Source organism: Zootermopsis nevadensis, unplaced genomic scaffold (genome assembly GCF_977971745.1).
Source record: "Zootermopsis nevadensis isolate Lab colony 2312 unplaced genomic scaffold, Znev_1.0 Znev_ptg000029l, whole genome shotgun sequence".
Classification (NCBI taxonomy): Eukaryota; Metazoa; Arthropoda; class Insecta; order Blattodea; family Termopsidae; genus Zootermopsis; species Zootermopsis nevadensis.
This window is the reverse complement of record NW_028259161.1, coordinates 12,259,741-12,273,698: the sequence shown is the minus strand read 5'-3', so window position 1 is coordinate 12,273,698 and position 13,958 is coordinate 12,259,741. Positions and strand designations below refer to the sequence as shown.

Here is a 13,958-nt window from a genome sequence, read left to right as displayed (position 1 = left end):
AAGATATATACTGTGTACTGAGGGCCATTTCTGTTGCAGTAGAGTGGCCAGGGTGTGAAACCATTTTCTATTTAATGTTAAGGAAAAGAACGATTGGAGCTACATCTTCACTAACTCATACTCTTCATGGTATGGTACTTGGGACAACTTTATAATTTGTATCATTTTATTTTGTGATTTTGTTTTTACATTGATCAAGTTCAGTTTTTCTGTAATTAGTTAAACTCCAAATGTGTGCCTAGGAATTACCTGGTATATTCTGAGTAAAAGTGAAGAGTAACTGCTTAAATCAGTTCAGATACATTTCAGCAACCGTTACATTCAACCAGAAAATGGAATGAAATTCTCTACAATCTCAGGATTTCAAAATTGTCCTGAATAGTGCTATGGTTTAGGTTGAGAGACATGGCTTTTGGAAGGGGTGGGGGGGCTGGATAGCAGTGAGCTTTGTTGGCGGCTGAGCTGAGTTACCGACGATAACCTTACTGTTAGTCCGCCTCCACTTACAGATGGCAGAACAATGAACAAACTCTTTAGTAGCCAGTAGCAATGAGTTGTATGGTATGTCAGCAAGGGATTACTGGGTTCTTACAGTGGTTGTACATTTTTTTTAGTAATGTTTCTGTCTGATAATCTAGGTTAAAAGGGTAACATTACACTCAGGCGGTTGAGCATTCCTGCAGAATTGTGATAATGACGTTATATTGATTGTAAATCTCATTGGCTAAGATTTCATAGGGCAGCCAATAAAACATTTTCGGGAGTATTCAAGAAGATGGCTGCTTTGCCGTCTCCGACTCAGGTAGTGTTGTTGTGCATGTTTAGCTAAGTATGAATCTAGTGTTAATAACATTGTGGAAAGAAATTACTAAATCATGGGTGGGACTTTATGCCATTGTGTCGGCTAGTGAAGGCTTATTTGTGGTGGATTTATGACGAATGTTTAAGCATTATAGACAGATAATGAACCATCAGTTAATGTGTCAGTGGGCGATGATGAACTCCTCATGAACATGAATTTTTAGTGATATTGTAGTATAATGAATGCTGCATATCTTGAGTACAGACCTTCGAAATTTCCGCGTTGTGTTATTGCAGTTTCGAAGTTAAATTTTCTCTTGGCCATCAGGCTAACTGGTCAGTCACACCCTCTTTCAGTTCTCAATATAGGATTCATTGTGGTTTTCAAATATAATAATGATATTGGGTAAATTTTGGCATGGCAGGATTTGTGGACAACCTTCGTTATGATTCCTTCATTTGGATAAATGTTCATTACATACTGAGTTGCATTGGTGTGTTATTTGATTGCATTTTTCATAGTACATTACTGCAACCTATTACTTGAGAAATATAAAGTATTGTAAAAACAGATTGAGCTAGAGGCAGGTTTAAAGACAGTTTAGCCATGAATGGAAACCCTATTGGTATTCAGTTACTTTGCATGTGATATAATGCATGATATATGTGTGCTGGCTTAATTAGTCTTTTTCTTTTTAATTCATTCACATTTTTTTCTGGTAAGGATAGATGGCTGAAACGCCTCTTCTTTGCTACGCCTTAACAAAATATTCACTTATTTTACTTTATGACTCATTCCACATAATATTGTCAGTCTGACTAGCTTTTGGATGTGTGTGTGCGTGCGTGCGTGAACTGACAGACAAGGATGCACTTAAAAAGAAGGTAGTCTGGTTTGAAAAAAATTACTGAGCAGAATAATTTTAGCTAGTAATTCAGTTCATAAAAATTATATATATATATAAAGAGACTCACTTACCTATAAGCACCCCACAATTTTATTTCCTTCTTTCAAAACTTCTACATACATATTTTATTGTATTCCATGGATCCATAAGATAGTCAGATGACAGTAGGAGGTGGAAAAAGTCATAATAATAATAATACAATACATATGTTATATTTCCGAAGATATCTCAGACAATAATGCATCACTTCACCAAATGTATCCCAGTCTGTAAGTTATGCAATTTATTGACATCTATACAGTAAGTGACAAACTGTAAATTCTGCGATCTTTTTACAAACATTTGAAAATATTTGTCCATTCTTCCAGCGCACATGAGTTGGTGAGCAAAGAAATGGTCACCGGTCAAAGGTTTATCAGTTAGAAAACAGTTATAAAGGTTTGACGAGAGTGGTGGTGATGGTTGTGTAGGTAATAAAGATGGTGAGGGTTAGTGTGGCACAGATCCTGCAGATGACCAAATGAGTATAAACTTAACAAGAGTGGAAGGTGTTTCCAAATGCATTATTTGCTGTTTCTCATACCTCACTGGTCTTGTTCACTTATAGCAGATGCCTTTTATGAAATCCAAGGGTTTATTAATATGTTCACAAGTTCACTTGTCCCTAATCTGAGGAAGTGGATGGAGTAAAGATTCACACATTTGTATCCTTGGCACTGCATTGCCACCATCAGGTTTAAAATTTATAAATGAGTGGACTGTGAATGAAGATTCCAATTCCAATCCTCCTTATGGGAAAGTCTCTTGGCCTTTTCTTAGCCACACACTGTCTTTTCTATTGGCCATTGCTCTCCCTCTAAGGTTTTTAGGTACATTGGTGATACAGTAAATGGTGGTGAGTGGTCAGTGTTATGCTCTGGCTGCTTCCCCATATTCAAATTTGGATGGGAGGCTTATTTGATCCAAGGGCCAGCCAGACCAGATGTGACAGCAAAAAATTCTGCCCCTACCAGGAGTCAAACTCTGTTCATTCAGTATGTAATTATTATCACTTACATTGAAAGCTTTAGGTAGGGAATCATTGATTTCACAGCTCAAGTAACCTGAATTTGTATGTTGATCAGGTTCTTTTAACAATACTCCCCTTTTAAACTTTTAATTTTGTAATGTCAGATAAGTACATACAGAAGTATAATTTCCTTCTATACAAATTTCATACCTTTATTTAATCACTTTTCCTTTTGTAATACTTAGATAGATTAATCCTTCCTACCTTCTGATTTTTTAGCTGTTACAACAACAATGTAAGGAAGTATGTGGGTAATTTTTAATTCAGTGTGAAAGTAGTAGCATTATATTTATGAAAAAGATGTGAACGGTTGATTGTATTGCTACAATAGCCAAGATAAAGATGGTGGTCTTCTGGGATGTTGTCTTGCAGCATTTTAGATATATGCCAGTGTTTTGAGGTTTCAGCCCCGAAGATGGAGCATTGTGTTCATCTGTTTGTAGGCACACAGACATGATGCAGCAAGGTGTAACATCCCAGAAGATCTGGTCTATATTCACTTCATCTGAAAACCTCAAATTCTACAGTCAAGATAAAGTAGTAATAGTTACTCTTATGGCTACTATTTGTTATTTGCAGTGTTTTTGCAAATCATTACAAATTGAATATTAGTATTGTGTATATTTTCTTAATTTTTAGATTGTTAATAGATTTTTTTTTTACTTTAGGTGGCTGGAAGCCATAATGGTATATATGAAGCATATTATCAACAGGTAGGTAGTCATTGACATTCTTCAGGTGATAATAATTGTAGTCTGTTATAAAGAATTTTGCTATAAAGTACACTAAACAGATTTTTCACCATCTTCTTTTATTTGGGGGACATTTATTTTTAAGTGACTAAATATGTGTCATGGTATGACTTGTTGGCAGTAATTTTATGGCAAGCATCACAGTTAAATATATAATTTGTGATTTCAAAATTAGCATAGCTGTTACTTTGATGTTTAATGAAAATTAAGTCAAAGTTCCAAAGTTCTTCACTCATAACTTTCATAAACTGTTTAACTTGACAGCTTGAATAAAAACATACAAAATTGTTTATTTGTTTTTGTAATTTTACATGTCATAGTTTTGATGAGAGGATCATTAAGTTAACAGTAGACATCCTACAATGGCTTTGAATACAGGTGACTCATGTTATGTTCCAAGCGGAGAGAAAATGAGTAAAATGGGAACATATAACAATTGCCATTTTTATGTTAAATCGGTGACAGAATTATTTGATGCTGAGCCTATCATATTCATTAAATCCCTGATAAGCCTGGAGAAGATTTGACTCAGGTAACAGGTTTTAAAATGTGGCTGTGGATAGGATATTGATGCTCCTCATAATACCAATAATTGTGAATATACAAAAATACAGATAATGAAAGTGTGTAATTAGAGTTTCCTATAGTAAATTAGGACAAATATAAAATGTGTTGTATTTTTTTATCCTTTGAACAGCTGAGAAATGGAATAGCATACCTGGTGATGTACACTGTTTCCAATCCATTAGCTTAGTATTTTCTTAAGAGTCTGTTGACAGACATCAGAGCAGTAACTGGTTACAGATTGGGCTGGATTGTTGGCAGGGGTTTAGGGAATTTTCTTTATCACCATGACCAGAATAGTTTGGATCCATTTTATGTAGTCAGTATGAGGTTCCTTCCATGACAGTGTAGAAGGTAGACTGACAGTCTCGTACCAAGGTCAGGAATGCATGGGGCGCTACTTCTGCTGTCTAATGCACCTTTTCGTTGTGCTGAAATATGTGGGTAATTGTAACTGAGTTGACATTTTCTGAGGAACTGAATAGACAGTTTTGCTGGAAGGTATATTCTGTAATAAATCAAAGAACAGACTTCATACTTTGTAACTGAAACGAAAATGGGTGGACAAAATCAAGGCAGACCTCGCAGAAGTCGGACTGGCCGAAGGGGACCCTCACGACAAAACTAAATGGAGGCGGACAACGAAGATGGCGGACCCGGTGGTGACAAAGAAGGATTGGTCCAGAAAAGCAGACCCCGCCAAAGCAGGACAAATACTAAGATTAAGAATAAGAATATATTTTATATGTAACAATACATTTATCTAGTTTGCATAAACATTCCACTGTTATAGATGTTGAATTTACAGTGCTTGGAAATATTTATCTTAGATTATAATAAGATTTTTCACAGAAATACTTGGTTGCAGGTAAGACTTTCACAAAAGAGACACTGAATGTAATTTATATCATAACATATTTGTAATTAGAGTTGATATCAATAAAACCAATTCAGTTTTATCTGTTTTTCCTCTTGTAAATTCTGTTAACTTTAATATGCAATACTATTGTTAATGTTGGAAGTTGATAACAAACAACAAATGGCTGCTGCTTGACAGATTATTATAATTGTTTGTCAACAGGTGGACCCAAATAACCAGGGCAGTGTTGGAGCTTTAGATGCTGCTATGTTTCTGAAGAAGTCAGGTCTCTCAGATAGTATACTGAGTAAAGTTTGGGATTTGTCAGACCCAGCAGGAAAAGGCTACCTCAATAAAGGTGGTTTCTTTGTGGCCTTGAAGCTTGTCTCTCTTGCACAGTCTGGGAAAGAGGTGAATATGGTAAACATAACAGCAGATGTACCACCTCCCAAAATGGTAAGTCTCAAGATACCTTATCCTCTGATTCCCAAATTGTATTCTGCTGGAGTACAGCAAGATTTGGGTACTGTTTGAGAGCTTGAGATTAGAAAGTAAATATTTTGTCTTGAATTTACTGATAAATGTATCTGATGCAGTCTTATGCAGCCACTGAATAAGTAGTTGTATCAGCTTTTGAATTTTGTCTTTACGTAGAATTTTTTTTTGTCCTTTGCCTTTGCTGTTATGATTACAATCATGTCAGCTTGCTACTGTATTTAGAATAACGAGATATCTGTATAGCTAGACTACTTACTGCGTTCAAGTGAACCAGGTGTACAAATACTGAAGATTCATGTATTAAAATTGTAAGATTACAGTGTTGTTCTTTTGGGTTTTTACATTGTGCTGACTTGTAGGTAGAGACCAGCATTTTGGAGAAACATATTGCCTCCATCTTCATCCCTGAAGATGGAGACTGTTTCTCTGAAAGGTTGGTATCTGTCTTCAAGTCTACATGATATCATAAACCAGAAGGACATCATCGTTTTCACTGGAGAGCCTCAAATCTCACACAGAATTGTAATATTGTTTACTTATACACCATACATGTCTTAAACTCAGTCTGATTTTGTTTATCTTTTGTTTTGTTCAACTGCTTATTTCCTTTTAGTGATAAGTTGGAACACAATTGACATTAAACCCTTTGGGATTAAGTATATACTGTTTAAAGTGATTAGTTGGTACAGAAGTTTCATTGAATATGTGCTGTGGTGACTTTAAGGTGCTAGTTATAGGATTTGAAGTCAGGAATGTTAGAAGAAGTGCTTGAATCATCTATAGAGATAGCATTATTTAAGGAAAGGAAAATGGGAATTGGTACTGGTACTACAGGATATTTTATTTTCATAGTGATCCATTTTTCAGATCATTGTGATAGTCCTGATATGTCACTTTGAAATCTTAAACTTAAGTATATAATTTAAACATTGTTTTGCATATTGGGTATATTTATCCCTTTTAATCATTCAGTCTTCTCATACTGTGTTACATTTTCCTCTTCAGTTAAGACATTACCTTGTGCTTCTCTCCTTACCACATAAACTGTTTGCCCTTTCCATTAAAATAAGAGCTGTGTGGTGCTAGCAGACTTTTACATTTCAAATGCTGTTTCTATTTTTTTTTGTTTTACAATGAGGTGAAACTATGTCTGTGGAGCTGTACTCCCCAATGGGCCTAGTGTTTGTCCTCCAGATGATACATGAGATGGTGGAGCATTGGTTGGATGATTTTAACAGGTGAAACTGAAGAATTCAGAGAAAAACCTGTCCCAGTGCTACTTGGTCCACCATAAATTCCACATGGACTGCCCTGGGAACAAATCCAGGCCTCCATGTTGAGAAATCAGGATTAACTGCTTATTCTATCGCACAGCCTTCAAATGTCATTGCTGCTGCATTGTACTATGAATGGATTGCAAATTTTTAATATTTCTGCATTAGCAAAGGGCTGAGTACATGCATATGTTTTCCGTTGTAACTTGAATCTTTTTCTATTCTGTACTTATACATCGGCTGATGTTTACTGTATGAAGTATATAGCAGATTTTATATTAACTAAAGTGTTTCTTTCAGGGAGATGTTTCACAAATGATAACAGTTCATAATAGTCTTATATCTCCCCCAACAATCAACAACTCTCTGCTGTCAGGTGACTGGGCTGTGAAACCAGCTGAGAAAGCAAAATATGACCAGTTGTTTGAATCTCTGCAACCTCTTAATGGCATGATTCCTGGGAACAAGGTATATTAAACTAGTTGTGAACATCACCTTAAGAAACTGACTTGATGTTCTTTCGGGTTGTGACTTTGTGTGGGCATGTACGTAGATGGCATTGTCTTGGAGAAACATACTGTCTTACGCCATAAAAATGGAGACAGTATGTTTTCTCCAAAACACTAGTATCTGCTTCAAGTCCACATAGTATCACAGTCCAGAAGAACAATATTACCTTTGCCACTGTGAGAACTTAAGTCTCGCAAGTGATCAGATGTTTCTCAAGAGCAACCCATTTAGAAATGTCAGCACAAGGAATTTTTGGGGCTCAATTTCTGCAAGTTTTCACTTCAGAAGTTTACACTGCCACAGTGTTTTCTAATATTAATGATGGTAATTATTTTAAAATTGTGAAGGTAGATGGCCTTCAGTGGCATGATGTTTTAAGAAAGCCCATTCAGTAGTTTGAAAATCAGTGGAGGAGGGCAGACGTGTACATACACATTTATGATGGCTCTGTAAAGTTTTTATAAAGATGGGTCAAACATTGTCTTTTTGTACATAAATTATACAAATTGTGCGAACTTCTGTAATGTTTAAACAGTAGATGAATTCTGTATTCTCGGTATTATCTTTATTGAGAAAGGAATTTAACACTCATAAACATTTTGTTGTGCATTATTTTTCACCACTTTTATAAAAGAAAGTAATTTTAAGGTAAAAATTTGAACACATTGTGAGGGTTAGATTACCAACCCACCTTTTAAGTACTAAATGTTATATTAAAAAAACTTCATTACTCTCTTATAATGATTTTATTGTTTTGATGGAGCAATACTTGACCCATATGAGGAATACCTTGTAGCACTTAATAGTGAACCATGTTGTTCCATCTGGTAGCTGGGAAGTGGTGGTTCATGCAGTCCCAGCTGGGAGCTGGGAAGTGGTGGTTGCATTCCACTTTGTGAACACACAGTATATACAATTTCAGAATTTTCATACTAGAAGGCAGCACTATAGAACCCAACAAGAACATGTTTTTATTGTTTGAGTAACACTGAATGACACACTGGAAGACGATTATTTGATGTGGAGATGTTGAATGTTGTGGTGTATGGTAATGCAGCAGCATAGGAACATACTCAACAAGTGTGTGATAGAAGAATGTGGAAGAAATATATATTTATATCACAGTGATGAGCTTCATGGCCCGTACTCACCTGATATTGTTAGAGTGATTAAATCGAGGAGGATAAAGTAGGCAGGACATGCAGCATGCATGGTTATAGGGGTGTTTACAGGGTATTGGTTGAGAGGCCTGAAGGGAGGAGAGACCACTGGGAAGACGTAAGGCATAAGTGGAGGGATAACATTAAGCTGGACCTTAAGGAAATAGGAATTGATGGAGCGAACTGGATGCAACTAGCTCAGCATAGAGTCTGGTGGTGGGCTTTTTTGGACACAGTGATGGACATTCGGGTTCCATAAAGAATGTGGGCTATTATTTGACAAGCTGAGTATATAATTGACTTTTCAAAGAATATCCTGCTCCATAGAGTGAGTGAGTGAATGATACTTGTAGGTTTTAAAAATACTCAACATTGTCCATATACACAACATCTGCATTGTCTAAAATTGTCTGAACAGAAACCTGTGCTATCAGCTGCTCATATCAGAGCTCAAATTCAAAGGAACAGATTGCAGTTATTACTATGTTTTTATAATTTTCTAAGGCTCTTCTTATTTCATGCAAGTTCATGTGAATTATGTCCAAAAGTTTAATATAGCAATAGTTTTGGTCTCTTTGGCTTTAACAATTTCTTTTTAATAACCTTGTAATTGAGTTGCCAGCTGGAAGTCTACTTTACTGGCATTATAAGAGAAATAATTTTAGAAGTGTGCTGAAAATAAATTTGGTCTATTTTTTCACATAGTACATCCCTCTGATATCACATTGTAGTGAAGTGTTTTGTGTTCACTTTACTGTCTCATCTCTAGTTATTGTAATATAGTGTTATTTTTAATAAATTCTCAGCATCTTATGGGAATCTAGTACCTTTCAAATGTTGGAAATTCCTTCCGTATGAACTCAGTATAGCCCAATTCTTCATAATTATTGCTGTGAAAATCACAAAACTCCCAATTCCTGATGTTTTATTAAATAATAATGCACAGTTTTGCAGTATTGGTGAGGAACTAACCATTCTTTTTTAGAATTAGTTAAATTACAGACCAGATCTGATGACACTAATGTTCCTTGATGTGATGCAAAGTGTGTTGCTTAATTTTGATAAGAGGCTTGAGGATAATTTCTCTAATTTGTCACACTGAGAGACAACAAGCAGTGGCCTAATTTAGGGAAGTAGCCCAGCACATGTGTATTCTACATAGGCTCTTATAAGAAATATCCACAAAATGATGTCACTCCAGTTGTAATATATATTTGCAGTTTGTGTCAGTAAGAATAGTTTGTGGATTTGATAGAAAGGTCTGGTAATAAAAGCATAAGTTGTGTTGTATTTTTCTTTTTACATTCCGGATATATGGTGAAGCTTGCATTTTCAGGTGAAGGGTGTGTTGATGGATTCAAAGTTACCAATAGATACGTTGGGGAAAATATGGGATTTGGCAGATATGGATAAAGATGGGATGCTTGATCATCATGAATTTATGGTGGTAAGGATTATCATAACATTACATGAATTATGCAAGTCACTATCTTGCAAAATGAAATGCTCCATAATGCATGATTTTGTTTTTAGGCAATGCATCTTGTATATAAGGCATTGGAAAAGTACACAATCCCAAACACGCTTCCTCCAGAACTAATGCCACCTTCAAAAAGAAAAGATTCTGTGCAAGCAGCAACATTACCAGGTGCAGTTCCCGTAGTACCAAATCTTGTTATGGGCATTGATGGCACAAAGGTGAGAAAATAGCAGCACTGCTGTATTTCAGCTGAGTCTTAGTTTATTTATCTTTATTGGAATTGTATTGTACTGAAAATGCCTTTTCAAGCAGGAAAGTGTTTCAGTAAAATTAGAATTGCTAATATGAAATGTAATCAAAATCCATTTGTCGTGTGATCAGTTTTTGGGGACAAGGTTATCCAGCATTTCATCACAGTTTCTGTCTGCATGGTGAATGTGTATCACTGTTAGCCAAAATGTTGGATAACTTTCAGCATTTTATGTCCACATCCCTAAAAACTTAAGTTGCATTGAAGTCAGCTATGGAAACCAAAGGACAATAATCCATTCATATTGAGCTGATACATGCATATATGTGGATCAGTGGTGGAAGGATAAATGGATAGTTGATGCATTCACAAAGAGAAGAGGGTAAACTTATATGTAAAATATTTTGATTTAATGTTATGGTTTGGAATGCATTTGTGTGTAATCACATACTGTGTTGGACATGCCAAAAGCAAGACATACTTCAGACCAAGTTATTGCAGTTTGATGCTCCTGTTTTTAAAATTCCAGAATCAGCTATTCCCATTTTATTTGGTGTTATAGTATTATATATTATAGCATTTGATAGTTTTCACATCTGGTAAGATAGTCATGTTAGAGCACCCAGAGCTCACCCAGGAACACAGATTTAAAGTGTTACCCCAGATAGTATACTGAAACAATAGAAATAAGCATTGTGATTATGGGTATAATCTTTGGCACATTTTTAACTGCCTATGTCAACTATAGGATCACAGTATTTGTAAAGGTAATCGATCTTGGTGGTATTATCTTGTATCTTATTTTTTCAGATGATTACATAAGAAATTGCTGAGATGTTTTTAGGGTATCCATTTTGTTCTCTTGTAGCCCGCAATTCCTCCCCTGCCTACAGCTCCATGGATAGTAACTGCTGAAGAGAAAACCAAATATGATGTCATGTTCCATCAGACTGACATTGATAAAGATGGCTATGTTTCTGGCCTTGAAATTAAAGATGTCTTCCTTCGGTCAGGTGTCCCTCAAGCAGTGTTAGCACATATATGGTGAGTTTCAGGGCACAGTTTTATGTCTTAAATAATCTTGGAACCTTGCAGATATTTTAAAATTATGTTTATAGTAGAACCCTCTTTAGACATATTTGAGACTGGCTCCTAAAGAACTTCAGGAATATTCTGTGACCGGTGATAAAATGACGGAGAAATTTGTGAGGTAGCTATTGACATGCTGCAATCTGGTGGCGAAAGCGGGTGGTAGATTTAATACCTCTAAATGCATATTACAAAGAATGCATGAGGATATTATAATGACTTTCTGAGCTTGTTCTGTATGTTTTAAACTTTGTTCTGTTGGGAGTTGTTCTTAATTTAAATTATTACAAGTAAATGGCTGTATGTGCTGTCACAGTGGGCGCGTGGTCTGAGGCATGGGCCTTGTGCCTCTTGGTCACTGGGATTGTGGGTTCGATTCCCACTCAAGGCATGGATGTTTTTCCACGTCTTTCTGTGTTGTGCTGTCCTGTGTACAGGTAGAGGCCTTGCGGCAGGCTGATCACTCGTCTAAGGAGTCCTACTGACTGTCTTTAGATCAGAGCCAGTGAAAAGTTGGGACCCGCGGATGCTCAGGCACTGAAGAATGGGTTGTATAAAATAAATAAATGGCTGTGTGATCATGTAAATCTGAATTGATGCTGAGTACTGTGAATGAAAGCAGTTATAAATTCCAGGACATTGTGTGATATAAAGCAGAGTGGGAAGCTGAACAGTGAACAGTTTGCTTTATCTATGTGGCTGATAAACCAGAAACTAAAGGGTATCGATCCTCCACCATCTCTGACACCAGAAATGGTTCCTCCAAGTTTTCGAACGAAGCCACTTGTTGATGGTGTGATAGTAAGTACAACAAAGTTTTCTTGCTTTCGGTTTTTTAGCATTAAGATTCTGTTGTTGGATAGTGTTTATAATTTTAAGTTTCTTTTTTTGATTCTGTAACTCATAAGGTACTGGGAGACAATTTTCATAATTTCTGAATTCTAGAGGTCTGCAGGAAGTAAGTGGCATGAGAAAGGTCACTTTGGGTGTTGTGATCCTTTTATCAGTGTGACAACATTTAACAGTATAGTCACACGATTTTGCTCAGGTTCTGTTTCCAGAAACAATAATTTCAAATAGAAATGTTATCTTTTCTTGACCACATGCATCACTGCTTACATGTAAGACAGCTGACCATGCATTGCAATAGCATACTTTTAAACTGTTAAACAACATACAGGGTGGCGCACGAAATGATACCCGACTGAACGTTTAAATAAAGGCTTTAATATTCATATAATGGGACATATATATCTATGAACACACAGAACAATTCATGGAGATTTATCCTTTATGCATTACATGCTTAATATGACCACCGTTCTGTCGTGCAACTTCCAAAACATGAACGGCTATGTTCGTGATTACTCGATGGCACATATCCTCCGAAATTTCACCAGACATTTAAACAATCAAAGCCCTGAGTTGCATGATTGAAGCTGGTTTTTTTGGAAACAGTTTTTCCTTAAGGTAACCCCAAAGGAAAAATTCGCAGGGGTTTATGTCTGTACTATTGGGTGGCCACTTCTGTCCACATCCGTGGCGAGCAGGATATTGGTGGGAAATCACACGTGGACCGAAAGTGTCATGCAGGAAGTCCAAGAAAACGTTTGCTCTGTGTGTGTGGTGTAGCCTTCCGGGTTGATTTTCCCGGGCTTCTTTGCATGGCTACTCTGACAGTTTCAATGTTCTGTGGGCTATGCACACTTGCGGCATGTCCACGTTTCTTTTCCAACACTGTACCTTCCTGTTGAAACTGCTGATGAAGTCTGAATAGTTTTTGGAGCAGGGGCCCACCGCGTACCAAAATGGGCATGAAGCCGTCTCTGTTTCCACAACACTTTTTGTTTCCGCAAAAAACAAAACTGAACCGTAAGTCTTCCCTTGTCTGCCATCTTCTGCATACTGGCGGGAAACCGCGACATAATCACCTCGCGTTAGCTAGGTGATGCATATACCACCTAATGGTATCTCCATGAACTACTGCACTTACCTACATGACCGAAAACTTCATCCGTAACATGGTTGCTGATTTATCGTTAAAACAAATAGGGCATCATTTTGTGCGCCACTCTGTAGTTAAACTACAGCTGGAAATCCTTCAGTTTAGGGATTTAACATTTTAAATACCTGCAGCATTTTACTGACTACTTTATGTGAAGTTCGTAGGTGTACATGGCCAGTTAAATTGGCTGCAAGCTTCGTTAAATACAGGAAATAATTTATAATATAGCAGGAACACATCAGAGTGAGTGACCCAAGTGGGTCCATGTTTAGCTGCTATTAGAGGTGCCTTTTTTAGGGCTTTTGAGGATCATCTGATGTCTTGTAAGTTTTTATACATCACTTTGTTTTAGAATGCGATTTGAAATGTTTAAGATTTTGGACTAGTTACCTTGAAAAGGGGGCTACTTTGACCCATGTGGTCATGCCTCATATAAATCTGTATCTGTCCATATTTTGAGCCAAAGTTACTCACAAATGAGTTTTTCCATCAAATAAAATAACACTGCAAAGATTAGTTTGAATTTTTATTTGATTATTGAGCAAATAGAGAAAATATAAATGTTGTATTCACTTTTGAAACCATAAAATAAGATATGAACATTATGAAATGGAGATCCTGCTCTGTCATGAGGAAACCAAATTCTGCCTATTTTTAAATGCTCAACAATTTAATTTCCATCTTCAAACAAATGCTGTTGGACATATGGTTCTGATAATTTGACTGGAAATGGTTAAGT

General features: G+C 36.4%; 1 protein-coding gene across 12 annotated transcripts in view; it reads left to right on the top strand.

The window, feature by feature from the left end:
* Positions 1 to 532: 532 nt before the first annotated feature.
* Positions 533 to 13,958, top strand: part of LOC110831414 (Epidermal growth factor receptor pathway substrate 15) — a 53,851-nt gene continuing 40,425 nt past the window's right edge. For 9 of the 12 annotated variants that reach the window (XR_015537605.1, XR_015537604.1, XM_087357950.1 and 6 more), the window contains exons 1-8: positions 533 to 802; positions 3,447 to 3,491; positions 5,176 to 5,409; positions 7,026 to 7,193; positions 9,732 to 9,842; positions 9,929 to 10,093; positions 10,994 to 11,169; positions 11,850 to 12,015. Coding sequence is in view for 10 of the 12 variants with exons in the window: in XM_087357950.1 (XP_087214076.1) it covers positions 776 to 802; positions 3,447 to 3,491; positions 5,176 to 5,409; positions 7,026 to 7,193; positions 9,732 to 9,842; positions 9,929 to 10,093; positions 10,994 to 11,169; positions 11,850 to 12,015 (1,092 nt within the window). In the remaining 2 variants the exon portion in view is untranslated. The other 3 variants (XM_022067386.2, XM_022067385.2, XM_087357951.1) reach the window with 2 other exon arrangements.